Source organism: Anarhichas minor, unplaced genomic scaffold (genome assembly GCF_050575085.1).
Source record: "Anarhichas minor isolate MPS153535 unplaced genomic scaffold, ASM5057508v1 ptg000043l, whole genome shotgun sequence".
Taxonomy (NCBI): Eukaryota; Metazoa; Chordata; class Actinopteri; order Perciformes; family Anarhichadidae; genus Anarhichas; species Anarhichas minor.
In genome coordinates this window covers 4,261,712-4,277,605 of record NW_027466489.1, presented here as the reverse complement: position 1 = coordinate 4,277,605, position 15,894 = coordinate 4,261,712, and the positions used below count along the sequence as shown (strand labels likewise).

Sequence of the window (15,894 nt, the reverse complement as noted above, 5' to 3'; positions counted from 1 at the left end):
CGGGCCATGTTTGTTCTAAGCAGTAATGGCGTCTCCTAAAGAGGTTTAGCGTAGATGCAGCAAAAGCATCCGTTATATCAGAACTGGAGAGTATTTCTTCATTGAAAGAAGAGCGAAGAACGACACTGAAGGCTTTTCTCGATGGAAAAGGTGTTTTCGCTCTTCTCCCAACTAGCAATAGTTTGATTGACAGATGGTTCATCCAATTACCTGCCAAGTATTGTTTTGAAAGTGTCTCTCCATTTACAAACGCGGCTTATCAGACGGTTCTGTGTAACAAACCATCTGGCTGGTCAAGCTGCTAAACACCCAAACATTGAAGAAAACGCATATGGTAATGTTGTATACTTGTATTTGTTGTAAATCCTCAACTTGCTTTTTATTCTCTCCAACTTAAATGATCTCTCTCAGGAAAAGAGGCTGTGTGCTCACCCGTTCCTTGAGATCTACAGAGAGGGTCTGATCCAGTTCATGGCCCCCTTGGCCCGGCAGGGAGATTTCTATGTGCCTGAAGTCCGAAAGGCAGAAAGGAAGCTGTTGGAACAAGAGGATTTGCAGAGTGACTCCGAAGTCTCAGGTTCGTGTAGGCCTATTTCATGCTGTACCGCATAAGCACATACATGTTTTGTATTTGAACCTTGTGGGTTTCAAAGCCCTGTTAAGCTGCACAGGACCGGAGGCTCGCCAGTCATACTGATGGGAAATGACAGCATTTAGTATCCCTACATAACCATTATTATAACACCGTATGTTGATTTGGTAAATGTGTTAGCAAACAGTTGCCTACACATGCAGCAGATGTTGAGCAACATCAGCACTGATTTGGAGCCATGTTTTTGGCCTCCTGACAAACTGAAGTCCATTATTCAGTCTCTTTTCAGCTGTGTTTCTGCTGTCGAGTGAACTATCAGTGTCTTTAGCAGCTAAACGCTACAGCATGTTCTCCAGCTAGTTATTAACTTTCTCTGTCTGCAGTGCTGAGCTGGTACTGTACAATGGGCGGGCACCAAAACTCTCAGTAGAGCTGAGGGAAAATACAGTCAGGTGATTATTTTACATTACACTTATGGGCGAATTCACAGAAGGATGCGTGGCTTTTGCAGCCACTAAACCTGCAGAAATTACCCCAAAAAGAAACCTCATAATTCTGAAATGCACCCTTGTGCTGCCAAGCAAATAGCTTCTTGGCGCTCCTGTGCTACTGGCACGTATTTTAATTAGGAAATATGCCTTCATTTGGCGCAAAATGAGTCTGTTTCTATTTCAAAAGAGCCTCATTGTAAAAACAGTCCGATTCACAAAGATCTGTGCTATTTAGCCACACACAGTTACAGTGAAATGATTAGCGTCTTCAGAGAGTCGGTGTTAACTGAAGCACATTTATAAGAGGTGTTTGCTCAAACTCGTTTATTTTGGGACGCAGTGACACGATGCAATGACAGTTGTGTCATGAAAAATACCTGCATAAAGCTCCCCTACATGTCGTTTTTTGAAAATACAAGAGAAAGAAAAACAAGAAAAAGATGAATAAAAAAATAATGTTATTATATAAACGGATAAACAAATGATTTCTTCCCTCACAAATCCTGGGCTTATATTTCCCCTTTCCTCTCTCTTAATTGCCTCGAGGTTCCTCTGGCAAGACCCTCTCACAACCGACGCATTGACCTCAAGTGCTTGTATACTTTGCAACATGCAAAAAACAAAACAGCAAAATTTGATGGGTAATATCATTAGCCCCATATCTTTTGTGAATCAGAGACGGTGCAAACGCTCCTACTTCATAGTCATTTGACTCATTATTGCTATAAAAATATTGATTAGTGCTTATTTAAGCGTTCTAATAGCCACAAGACACATTTCAGAGAAGTGGAATCGGTTTTAATACCATAATATTGTATCTAAAAAGCTTTTGACGTATTATTTTAGGAGGACAGTTTTCTCCGTTAGTTCATTACAGTCAGCTATACTTTTTTGAATGCCATGTCACTGCTCCTGTGTTTTGGCTCAGCATTTGGCTGTGGGAGTTGCCGCTCGGGTGGCACCCAGGGGAGCTGGACCTTGTTTCCGTGCTGTTTTGTTTATGAGCAGCCCTGCAGAAGCAAACCGTGATTGACACCTTCCTAGGTGTTAATGAAAAGCATAGACACAACAGCTTCTGGTGGACGCGTGCTGCCATACACAGCCACCAAGGGGCTGTCCACAGCTACACGGACACCATGTGGAAAACTTACGTTCAAAGAATTTCCACTTGACACTAATTTATCCTCACACACGACGATAAGAGAGGGACATAAAAGCTTGTGAACAAATGTTTTCAAGAGTAAATCCTGGTTGATGCGAGATGAAGCGAGCCTAATCATGAGTCGACATGGAGTGGGAATTGATGACAACAGCACCAAATTGCTACAGCTTTGTGGCAGAGGCCATATTGTTCAGTTCAGTACAATTCAATACAAGCCGACCATATAACAATCTATATATAGCCCAGCTGAAACTTAAAAGACACAAATACACAGAAGAAACCCACATAAATCAAGCAAAACACACAGGAGACCACATGTTACAGTATCAATTTCATTTTTAACATGAAGCCAGATAGCATGGGTTGTTTACAAATATACAAATATATATATATATATAAGGTTTAAAATAATTCAAGTCAATTGTATACATATAGCCCAATATCTAATGAACAAAAATGAATTAGCGACACTAAGTATCACTTAAGAGATACAGTTGATTTCAATGTCTCTAAAATGAAGTACAGACTCAGAGAGTACAAAACAACTGTTGGAGACGCCTAATACAGTCAAGAGTGGGTGAGCCTCCACTGTTTGGTGTCTGCACTGAGGAGCATAGTGCACAATGCTGCATTTATTCAGGGTGCTCCGTGTCCACGTTCAACTTATATTTTGGATAAACCTTTCCCCTAACTTTAATTTCTCTGTAACTGTTGCCTCTCCAAAAGTAGTTGAGGGCAATTCTTCGCCGATAATCGCCTTTAAATGATTTTACACGAAAAAGCGACTCAGTTGCCTCAACAGGTGTTACATTAATTAGTTACTTATAATATATTTGTCTGAACCCTCACACCTAGTGTCACATCTCCACAGGAAACAATACCCCAAAAGTATATTTGGATCTCCACTCTTTGCTGCACAACAGATTTAAACTGAGAGTTGTTGACAATGTGTCATGGGCGAATGCAGAGTGGGAATGACATTTGGGTCACATGACTGTGAATGATAATGTGAGAGGCAGCCGTGCTCCTGTCACACTGGGATCAACTCAACCACACCAGCGGAGCATTCGGGACACTGGAGGCGTCTTTGGTCCAGTTTCCCCTCAGCTCAGCCCACACCATCCGCTCCACCACCGACCCCGTCTCAGTGACTGGATCGACCCCCGGCCTCCTCGCTCTGTCAGACAGCAGTCTAGGAACCACAACCAAAAGTCTTTGTTAGTTGCCTCATGGGGCTAGTCAATGTGAAATCACAAGTCCAAGTCATGTCACAAGTCTTCCTGATGATATTGCGAGTCTTTCAGGTCTCTGAATGTCGACCATTTCAATTTCACAGTATTTAAACATTTTCCTCTCAAGGAATAGTTCGACGTTTTAAAAAAAAAAATGCACTTGTTTGTTTTTTCGAGTTAGATGAGAATATCATTACTAATCTCTTATCAAGCTGGAGCCAGTAGCTCTAAGCTCACCTCAACAGCTCGTCACACCCAAACATCTGCCTGCCTGCACCTCTACAGCTCACTAATTGACATGTTATACTTTGTTTATGTTATCTGCACACAAACAGAAATATAGACATGACCACTTGATGTTTTACGGAGAGAAACATGCTGTTGATATTTATTCGCCCGGTGCAGTGTTGTACTCACCGTGAGGTTGCCAGGCAACAGTCAGACACTGACCAATTGATGATAACATGGTAATTAGTGCGCTTTGAAAGTGCTGGTTGGCCGATTTTTAAACTTTTAAACTCCTAATCACTATGCTCTAAGCTTCCTACTTACCAAAATGTCAAACTATTTCTCAAAAGCTCCCTTAGTTAGTCGTGTGTTTAAGCCTTAATATGCTGATTATCTTTCTGTAAAGTCAGTTTGCACATTAAACCTGCTATAATTCTGCAGCATCTTTCTCCGTCTCATCAGCTGTCACTCAGGTGCATGCAGAGACCGATGCCTGAAGGCACCACTCGACCCCTCCGATCAAATGCAGCGACAGCTTTTTTCCTTCAAAGATTAAGATGTTATTCCTAAAGTGTGTCTTCCAATACAAATGGGACTTTTCTTCCCCACTGACTGATTAAATGTTGCTGCTTGCTTTAGGCGTTCAACCAGCAGGGGAAAGCCAACACGAGACCAAACTCCTTCCTCTATCGGCGCTCACTATGCATATTTCTAATGTTGTATTTCATTTATCTCTTCAATCAAATGCACATGAAGTGAGTTTAGAATTATCAACCACAGCCTGTGGCTTGATTCAAAGAGTTCATTTGAATTTGAAATGCATTATACAAAGATAGATTTAGGGATTCATTCTAATGAGTCCACCTTGTATGGTTTGTGGTTTCTTTCTCATGTATACAACTTCCCTTCCACAAGTCGTCATAGTCCCCTGTATGCTATGTTATTGTCTGGAATGAATAATGTATCACTCAATAAACTTTGCAGTTTACATGCAATTAGATTAAATTCTCTAATCTTCCCCTGTGTGCTCCGTCTCATATTCTGTCCACGTGAAAAGATTTCCAATGCAATATCTCTCTCATCTTTTCTAATATCATATTTTGGGCGAGTGTGACGCAACAACATGAGCCTTTAGGTCGTCTCTGTTTCCACTCAGTGCATTACAGCACACTCAGCAGCAGGCTTAGCACACATGAGGGTAAAGTATTTCCTCATAAACTATCAGAGTTGCTCCTGATTAAAATGTCAGGCTGGTTAATGTTCTGTACTATTCGCATGTTGCTTCATAACACAATTTCCCCTTTTTGTAGTTTGCTTGTCGGAGGTCTCTTAACTCGAGCTCAGACGTGTGACATTCAACATGTCTCTGAAGCGTGTCGTTCTGTTTACTTTGAAGTTTAGTGAGGAATAAAACTAAATGTTTCGCTTTGCTGTTTGGTGTTTAAAGAGCTTCTCACAGAGTTACTGACCAAGTCAGCAGCTTTCACTGTGTTTTTTCACCTCGTTCAATCGTATGGTTTGAAATCATTGTATGATTTTGTTTAGGTTACAGCCAGTGTTGATCTGAAAGCCCATATTTAAATGTTAAATAGATTTCACGGGAAATGCATTTGTTTATTGACAGTATAACTTGTTACTTTATAATGCAGTCTTTGCTTGAAGCTTTGTGCTTTTTATACGTTGTCCCTCAACTGATATGCTCAGCGATTAGAAGGTTTAGCTTGTCAACCTGTCCTCTACCATGTAGCATTAAATATCACCTATGACATTAACCTCCTTATGGCTTCTGTCACCTTTTTCATATGAAAGGTTAGTTCTTATGTGTATCATCATCAGGTCTGCAGTTAATGACAGTCTGGCTTAATGTAAGGAGATATTGATTTGAGAAGAGTGTTATGTGGAAACACTCACAGCCACTCAAAGACAAAAAAAGGTCGACAAAATGGCAGACAGGTATGAAATTAGTCCTATTAACCTGCAAGGAACAAACTAAAAAACAGAGGAGTCAAGTGGTCGAGCTGCCTCTATGAACCCCTCCAATTAGAGAGCAGAAGACCTTTAGCGTACCAGAGTTTCCAATTAACAACATTTCAGTGCCTATTTTGAGTTCCGACTTCAGGATGCAGCACAAGGTGTTGCTGCGCATCCCATAGTTGCCTAACAACCAGAAAAATATGTGACGAGCAAGATATACTACATCCTGGAAAAGAAGAAGTATTTCCTTGCTTCCACATTTTTGGAGTTAAACATTTTACAAATTTTCTAGTTCGTCATTCACGTGTTATCCTAAACTGAATTGAATGTGCAAGATGCAAGTATTTCTCATTTCTACACAATTTATGAAACTCCTATTTTGATATAAAGTACATTAATGAAAATATAACAATGAAGTACAGCATGAGAGAAAACAAGCAAATGTATAAGAAACACGTAAGCAAAGATTAGCAAAAAGAAACGTGATCTCCGTGATCTTGTGTCTTCTGGTTTGGTAGTTTTTTTAAAATTTGATTTACCATCAAAAACTATAGTCCGGTAAACATATAAGTTATGGATCAAAGCTGACAGAGAAGTCACTGCAAAGGTTCAATATCTCTTATGGATTTAGGTTATCTTCATGTTGGTCTGGCTGTGGGACTATCAGTCGGTCACTCGACCACTTAGAGTCTTAGACTGATCAGACTTCATACAAATATATCAACACAACTATTGAATGGAATGCCATGACATTAGTTGGGACCACGGATGCGTATACAGAGGATAAATTCTACTGGATGAAAAGTCAGGGGGGGGTTTTCCTGACTTTTCCTTCAGCGCCACCTTGAGGTTGACATTTGTGTCTTTGAGTGAAATATCTCGACCACTATTAGACGGATGATATCAAATAAGATTTGGTATGTCTCCCTCCGGATGAATTGTAATAACTTTGGTCATCCCCTGACTTTTCATCCAGTGCCATCATCAGGTCAAAGCTTTAAGTTATTCAGCACTTTACGTAATATGTGCATAACTAATGACATTCTCATGTAGCCTCAGCTGTACTGTTTAAAGCTAATCAGCAAATGTTTGTAAGCTCAAAGTCTTAACTGAACATGAACATGGTATTAGTATGTTAACATTGTCTTTGTGAGCGTGTTAGTCTAAAACGTGTCTGTCGACTCCAGTCTTTTTATGGCCTTGAACTATTTTAACAATTTCTCTAAAGCATATTTTTAAAAAAATGGATATACTGACAATTAATTTGAAGATATATTCATAAATGTATGAATACATTTTCCTCCCAGCATATGATATCCAAATAATTAATGATTCTGTTTTAATAATCATTTTGATAATAGTTATTCTGAGCTGAAGTCACAGTGCAGCTCAAATCCCGTCATGCAGATTTTGGTTGAATCCCAGCACTGGATCTTTGGGCAGTGAGTTTCTCATGTGGTGTTTGTTTATAGAACTCCTCTCACCATCTGTCCATCCCTCCCTTTTGTTTTATCACCCCTCTAGGTGCAGACTCAAACAGTGAATGCAGCTCAGGGAGTGGGGTTGTCCTGTCGGACTCAGAGAGACGTCCCCGGCGGCGTCCTCTGTCCGCTCGGTGTCTGTCTAGGATCAAGGGGGTAGAAACTACAGAGGGCGAAGCTCCAGGGGAACCTCGTTTAAAGAGCTGGACTGGGAGCAGACTGGTGGACAGCAGGCAGAGAGAGAAGAGCGGCTTCCTAGAGACTCCAACAAGAAGAGCCCAGAGGCTCAGGAGTGGTGGGGTGCTGTTGGAGGAGAGGAGTAGAAGTTCAGTTGGAGACATTACTTGAGAAAAAGAGATTAAAGGATTGAAATTGAGAAGATTGAGAAATTCTAATTATAAAAGTGTGTCTCACTATGGGTATTAAAGAATAAGGCAGGTGATATTCTATGTTTCTGGTATTTCTAATGAAAAGACCAAAACTAACACTGTTTCTCAATACTTTCAGACTTCCCTACCCTGAGACCCCATCCTGCCCTGTAGAAGAATCTTTAAAAAAAATGGCTCATTAATATAAGGTGTCTTTTTTTAGCTAAAACAGCTGATCACTGTAGTTTTTAACAAATGTTACACAAACAGGGGTAGATAGTGGATTCATCTTCATTTGGTGCTCTAGTAAGCAGCAGGACGGTGTATGCAGGACCAGCTCCAAATGAACTACAGAGCCCATGTTCTTTGTAATGAAGGAACATGTCACCCAGTGCAACAGTGTGTCTCACTGATGTCTTTTCCTAAAAGTTATTGAACAAAACAGGAGGTCTAAGGTGGCTTTGGCTACACAGGCACTTCTATTGGATCTGTTGATAATAAGACAAAAAATATAAAATATAACCAGACTTATTCTTTACTCTTTTAATCACCTCTTTTTAAAGTGAAAGTATCAAAATCTGCTAGATTTTGCTGACAGAAAACAAACAACTTTAAAGCTGCAGAAGCTTATTCAGGTAACCTGAGTTTCTTGAAACATTTTTGGAGAAGTGATGATGTTTGTCAAAATGATGCAAGATGTATATGTTAGAAAAAAGTATTTTACTTGAAATGTCTAATATGCTGTACTGAACCATTACATGCAATACTTGTGTTTATTAGAGGATTGTTTGACAAACATACATGGAGTTTTTAGTGTTTTACTTGTTTACAAAGGGCCTTTGTTTCATTCACTTAAGGCATTGCAATTACTATAAGCACATAGACTTCACAAAGTGATCTGTTCTGTTCTTGTTTATTTGACTGAATGTTTAAGTGTATTTCACAGCGTTTGAGCGTTGACATAGCTCTGTTGCTGATGCACATGTTTTGATATAAAATTGACTTCATTTCCAAAGAGGAAGGTGTGAATTAATGCATAATAACCTTCTTCGTGTTGTTCTCACGAGCACTCCTCAGTTAGGACATGGTTGTTGTGTGTGTGTGTGTGTGTGTGTGTGTGTGTGTGTGCGTGCGCGTGCAGCCTGCTGTCATGATTAGTCGAGGAGAAAGCTTACATGGCAAGTGACCACTAATATTAATTTCCCATTACTGAATGCAAATTTCTGTTACTCCACCTTTTATTTACATCTGGCTTCTTACTTCCTCACACATCCATTCACAGCTCCTCATTTTCTTTCAAGCCGTCATATTGTGTTATTTTACTTTCTCAGCCTTTCTCCCATCTGCTGTCTCTTTGCACAGGCTAATTACCAGCTGCAACAGCGAGGCTGGTATATAGTTTTCACCTTGTGAGTACGTGTGTGTCATCACGACAAAATGTGGTTCTGGAGACACCAACTGCAGTGGGAACTACCACAGAGGCCTTTGCCAGGTGTTTGTATTTGTCTGACAGTCTGTCTATTTGTCAACAGATTTTGTCACAACTGTGCAGGATCCAAACACAACACTTTACTGGTATGTAGCTGAGATTAAATTAAAGGCCCTATTTGGCATCATGGCTGCTGGTGTGTGATCCCATTGCAGGATGGTCCGTAGTTTCTGTTTGTTTTTCTCATTTTATTCTTTTCTCTCTTTCCCTCTGAAATAAATATGGCAGCAGCAGCCTGAAAGACCACCCTAATGACCCAGACAGTGTGTCCAGTCATATCCATATCCTTTATTTTCCAACAAACAAGAGACCGCACCGGACTTGTCGCAGAGAGCAGTGCTCACTTAGAGGGTGCAGGCAGCTCAAATGGATGTGCATGTGTTATCAAGTGTGAGAAAATCCAGTTTCAAGTAAACAGCATATTCTGAGCTAAAATGCGTTCTTTTAAGATTCTACAGATTTTCACTTGGACAGAAACGAGTATTACGTGTAGACAAAGGCTTATGTCTGTCCTTGACTTCACTGTTGCGTTTGATATAACTAACCACACCAATAAGGCTTTCCTTAACCGTAACTGTGGCATTGCATTGTCAGATAAACTCTCATCCTGCAACGGCTTCACGATCAGACTGTTTAAGCCGAGAGAAAACCTGCAGAAAAGGGTGTTTTTATCTAAACTAAAGCTATTGTAAAGGGTGTTATTCAGTCTTAAGTAATGACTAACATTACATATATTATACAGCCAGACTGATGCTTTGAGGAAAATGATATTCCATTAATGGAGATCTTTTGCTGCCTGACAGCTCATTTGAGTCATTTTTCTTGATAATCCCTTATTAATTAAACTATTGTATGTTCTTATTCCACATGGAAATGTAAAAAAAAAAGCCAGTTACAGCATCACTCATTCACTCATTTATTCTGGTTGAAGTTGCTGCAGAGACCTAATTGGCAGAATGCTGAGCTGTTACCTGACTAATGCTCTACAAATACGATGATCTATAGTGGGTGTTTACATTTGTAATCTAAATGCTGATGGCTCTAAAGAGGGTTAAATTCCCTCAGGGTAAAGTTAAACAAGATGAATGTGCTTAAATAGTAGAGTGAGGCCCTGTGGTGCTGCCTGTTTGTGTAATTATAGCACCTCTCTGGGAGCAGTGGGTGCACTCCTATACACGTGGGGTAGTAACTTGCTGAGGCCATGCTGATCTGTGAATTATTTGTTGGCTACAGGGAATCTAAACATAACTACATAAATATCATTGGTGTGACAGTAGCTGGTAGGGATACTGTTTTATGGAATTAAAGGGTAATTCCGCTTTATTCCAACTTGTCATAGTTTAGGATCACTGTTCCTGTTGACAATAGTCACTTACTCAGAAAAGTAATAGCTGAAATCTGTGACTGCAGGGATATTGAAGGGTTTACATTTGACCCACTGTACATGTTGTATTTGTGGACACATAGTTATCCTGTGTTGAGGCAGCCTATTCTTTTTTTATATTAAAAGTGCAGCCACTTTGTGTTTTACCTCCAAATAGAGTAGTTTCAGTGATCTGACCAAACGTTTGGCTTGTTCACAAGGCTTGGCTTGTATCCGATGGTCTGACTGCTCGAGTTTCTTGCCACATTGACCTCGTTCGTTCCCAGCAATTACTTTAATGAGTACAGAGTTTTCATAACAATGTATGAAAATATGAGCCAAATTAAGCTGAAAACGGATTTATCCTTGAAGGATGAATCTTTGGGGTGGGAAGTTGAATCTAAGCAGGGACTATTTCCTTTGTAGAAAGCAGTATTTCTATAACAAAGTTAGTTTTTGTATGTTTCCATACTTGTGAACAGCAACAAAAACAGAAACACCACATGATTTTAAACTGTTTGTTTAACATCGTTTATTGACATTGAATCATTAGAAACCCACAAAGAGAGCAGCAGTCCGACTGATGTGCACTGACCACTGGCTGGAAACGCTTTGTGTCTGTCCTCTATAATTTCACTCGACATTAATTGGCATGTTGCTATCTAAACTCTACATTCCACCCACATGCCCTCAACTATTGTAATGTAAACTACAATTCTATTTCAGGAGGAAATTGGTCCCTTTGTGTTAGCTGAGGGAATAATGCAACAAGCAGGACCCACTCGTCATTTTAATTGTACACAGAAAAAGGTTTTCTTTTCCCAACCCCTAACTGCAAAGTATCTATTGTTAGTGCGGAAATGAAACATTTGAAAACGGTGAGATGTGTTATGTATGTGTGTAGGTGAGAGGAGGGTGTGGTGGTGGTGGTGCTCAAGTATGTGAAGGTGACAGAAACGGGTGAGCGATGAAGCTGAATACATTCTGCATTCATTATTATGTTGCTTCCTGAATATTTCCAGATTTAATTGCAACTGGTTGTGCACAGGGTACGGAGTTGGACTTAACAACCCAAACTGGTGCAGCAGACCTTTTCTGCACTCCTCACTAATTATGCAACAGGAATGTCCCTGATGTAATATTGTTTTGGATGAGAGAAAAAAAAAAATGCACAGTTTGTTGCATGAAAGGGTGTCTTCGCAGAATGCTTTGCTACAGAGCACCATGTAGCATAGTTCACCTTAATTACGAGACATTGAGGTTTTCCACTGCTGGCTACACCGCTTTTTAAATAGCTAATAGCTGAATCAATACAGTTAGCCTCGTTTCTTTTGGACGATGGAAAAACATTTTTAATATGTATTGTGTTCGTATTAGTTCAGGGTTGTTTGCAACGACAAATTATTACGAATGATGTATTTTTTTAAATTTAATTCAACCTTGAGCTGAAGTATGCCTTCATCGTATGAACAGCAGATTAAATGTGGACTTGTTTGCTATGGGAGTTGTATATGTTCGTGTGGGACGTTGTAGCCTTTTCAGTGAAAAACAAACCGTGCAAGGCCCCCTTTGAGTTTGTGGAGTGCTGTGCCTCTCATCTGGAGTGGGATTCCGTTTTAATGAGATGGAGGTGAACGAGGAGCTGGCCAGCCTTCATAGAGGGGGGAAAAGTTGCTCATTTCTCTTTTCTCATCTATCTAAATTTAGCTGGAGAGCTGCAGCGCCTTGCTTTGTCTATTTGGAAAGATGTTTAAATGGGGGGAAGGGGGATATATCATTAAAAGTTAGATACCTCACAAGCTTGCTCCCACAATGCAATTGATTAGTCATTTAAAAAAAGACCACGTGAGAAGCTGGAAACAGGATTTGTGACTTAGATGTTTGTATTCTTCACTCCTGCATAAGCAAACGGAACATTTATATTCCCTATTTTTTTTAAAAAGTTGTTCCTGATGCCGATGCTGTAGCTCGCTGCCCTGCAAACAAACGCTATGAAGCACAGTGAGGCTACTGAGACGCGAGAGCGCAGCGTCGACTCGTTGCACTCATTATAGCTGCGGCGCTGCAGAGAGAGGGGCTGCACGAGCGCTGTATAGGATTCCTCAACACTTATTGTTTTGAAGTTGAATTTGATTCACTTACCGAAGAGAAACCACGACAGATAGCGATTGTAATTGTAATCACAGATTCGTTTAGATTCACTTGACTCTCAGTCCAGCAGGCAGACACATACAGAAGAATCCGTCGCGCATCGTAACTGTCGATGCGAGTGGACACACGCGCACATGGGCGGTGGGCTGTATCGCTCCGGTCTGTAGGCGTGCTGTACACACGGTGATTGGCAGACACGAGTTGGAGAGCCCCGAGTGGAGTTTGACAGACTTGCCGATGAGGACAACACTTCAGAACCAAGGACAGATCCAACCCGCTGCCTGGCCAACATGCTCAAAGTGAACAACATCTGGACTCCGCTCGTCACATGAAGCGCTGCACGTTGTCTGTTAATTGACGCGCGGATTGAGGAAAAGAGACCTGCAGATATATCTGCCAAGAGACACAGTGCTACAACCAGGTAAGAAATGAGCCCTTGATAACTTCGATTTTTAACATAGTGGTATGTTTTTCCCAACCTAGCATAGTCTGTCATAGAAATAACTTGTCTCTGCATTTTACTGTACGAGTGCGTTTGTATGCTTTCTCCTTAAGATTAGATTTGATCACGCATCCCACATCCCCATCATAACTGCCATTCAATCCAGATCAGTTGATCACATTTTTCCAACATGCATCTTTATTATTGCACTCAAATCTCTATGGCTCAATATCACCAGTAAATATTCAAAGCAACTTGCCCTTATAGTGTGTAGCCTATCTCTTTATAATTAGACAATCCAACACCTGAGTGTTTCTGCATGTATGTTGGAATACTGTATGTCAAGTTGTCTCCCTCTCCACACGAGCTTTTGTTTTTAGACAGCTTCATAAACAATGTAATAGCGCCCTGCTGTGAGAGTAACTGAGTTGTTTTCATTCTGCAAGAGTCATGAAAGTATTTCGTAAAGACTGATTAGGCATTTGACAAATACACGATTGCGTGCATCAAATAGTTGTCAATGAATCCGACAGGACAGTGATAGGTTGGTTGTAGGTTACTGTAATACCACCACCACCACCACCATGTCTGCATGAATGTGATTATCATGTTATTATTGGATGGTGCCACCAACAGTCAATAGACTGAGGCAACCTGTTGTAGCCAGTCTCACTCTCACATCTGCACTTCGTCTCAGTATGTGATTTCGACACATTAAGTTTCCTCGTAAACACCCAGGTAAGATATTGGCACAATAAAATCCTGAGAGCCAAACAGGCTGACTGATTTCTCCTGTGCTATTTTGATGAAATGATGCACTTGATCTGTTCAAATTTACAATCTAGCCGGCTGCTGGCCACCACAGAGGCATCCTAATTCCTTCAGCTGACAAGTCCAGGTGGAGGGATAAACTGTGTCCCCACTGGAGATGATATAGTGATGAAAATCATTAGTGGGATTATGGCGACTGCTGTTTTTCTCTTCTTCTTTTTGTATTTCATCAGCAGTAAATATAGTTTTTTTTTGCTTTGAACAGCTAGTTCCACTCCTTCAGAGGATCATTCAAATTCACAATGTTAAATGGCACAGGTGATTTGTCCTGTGTCTTCCGACTGCACAGCTGGATAATGTGAAAATCAGTTGGGTCATATTACACAAAAACAAAATCGTGGGGAAAAGGACGAGACTTTGTCCGCAATCCATCTTGTTTAGTTTGCCATAATAAGCACAAAATGATCATCCTACCAGTGATAGTCACTAAACATTGGAAAGCAACATTTTAGATAAATCTCATGGAACAAGTGCTGTGTTTAAGCTGTTATTACTCAACAGGCTTAATGATTCACGTGTAGTGGATTGCACACTAAATGAAATGTCATGTCATGTACAATCAAGCATTCAACAAAAGGCTATGTGCCAAACAAACCCGAGGGCAAAGCCTAAATGCTTGAGGTGATGTTACTAAAAGGAGCATTAAAAAAACGTTATCGGACATCATAGTATTAAATAATACATCAAATAGATTGATTTCAGCAGTGGATTTTGTTAACAATAACAAACAGGTGGTTAGTGCCCCACCCCCCACCCTCCATCTCGTCAACTCGTTTCCTAAACATGAATAGCATTGTAAACGCGTACTTAATACAGTTGTATGTGGCAATCACTGTCATTGAAAGCCACTCTGCAGTGAGTCGCACATTAGTTCTATTTGGATAAGATAATAAGGAATGGTGTTCTCAAACCATCTTGTCGGCGAAATCCTCTCTGTCCCGTGCGGGAGCTGCAATGCATCAGCTGATGGTTCAAAGCAGTCTGCTTCTTCTTTTTGAACTTGCCTTTCAGTGGGAATATTGTGCTCAGGCATCTGGGGAGCGAGTGACTCTCTCAGCTGCTCAGTGTGAGCGTGACAGCCGTTTCCACATCAAGATGGTTTTAATGATGTGATCGAGGCCTGATAGGAGCTACTTTTCAACTAAGCAGTGCCTGATGTGAGCTGATATCACTGCTCCCGTTTAATAAGTGTTTCAAATATTGGTAGGAAATACGACAGCTGTATTTCATGTCCACTTCAGACCAACAATTATTTGAACCTCTTAAAAGTTCTGAGAGGTTCTCTTGGACCTCCAGCCTCACTTTGACCTAGTTTGCACACTTTGCCTAATTGGCTGTTCCTTATTGCACCATTAATTCAGACTGTGACCTAGTCTTTGCGACCGGAAAGCCCCCATCTGCTCCAGCAGACAGCAAAGAGGAGCAATTAGATTCTTAATGTTGAACTCTTCAAGTTGCTTTCTCACCTTGGATCTAATAGGGCAACATGTTGGGGAGCACTAACAAACTCCCGCACCTACTGTCCAAGACACACAGCAGGTCTGAGACACATTTTACATTATGAGTTCACACATGTAATCCTCTCCGCTGGATGGAGCGTAGTGGATTCATCATTGCACCATCAGGTTTCCCACCCACAACCTGATGTAATATTTATAAGGACAGGACAAGTGACACATTTTTATGTAATGGTACAATGTCAGTGGCAACACCTTGTGGCACAATATAAGGAGTCACTAATAAGGTAGCCGCTCTTTGATGATTAATAGGGGATCGGCAGCGCATATTGTTATAGTCCAAACTACATCCAAGCTCTGTTACCAGAACTTGGATGTTAAAAAGTACAAAACACACAAATTTCTGCTGATTTCATGTCATTTTTGCACATGACTTTCAAATGATGTCAGAAAAAAATGCGACATTATCGATAGTCCCGAACATGCTGTAAGTGATGAGTTATTAAAAGTCTATTGTCTCTCAAGCCAGTTTAAATCATTGTGTTTGCTGAACTTGTGCGTTTGATGAATGTGATGAATGATTGTGTTTGAAAGAAACAGGATTGGTTTTCTCTCTCTGAGAGCACCGTGATT

At 40.6% G+C, this 15,894-nt stretch overlaps 1 protein-coding gene across 3 annotated transcripts in view; it reads left to right on the top strand.

Annotated features, from left to right (window-relative positions):
* tex264b (testis expressed 264, ER-phagy receptor b) overlaps nucleotides 1-9,261 on the top strand; it is a 31,373-nt gene extending 22,112 nt beyond the window's left edge. The window contains exons 3-4 of one of the 3 annotated variants that reach the window (XM_076110655.1): nucleotides 412-577; nucleotides 7,204-9,261. In XM_076110655.1, coding sequence (XP_075966770.1) covers nucleotides 412-577; nucleotides 7,204-7,508 — 471 coding nt within the window. In that variant the 3' untranslated portion in view covers nucleotides 7,509-9,261. Of the gene's footprint in view, nucleotides 1-411; nucleotides 578-4,146; nucleotides 4,724-7,203 lie in introns of those variants that run through there. The other 2 variants (XM_076110656.1, XM_076110657.1) reach the window with 2 other exon arrangements.
* Nucleotides 9,262-15,894: the final 6,633 nt, after the last annotated feature.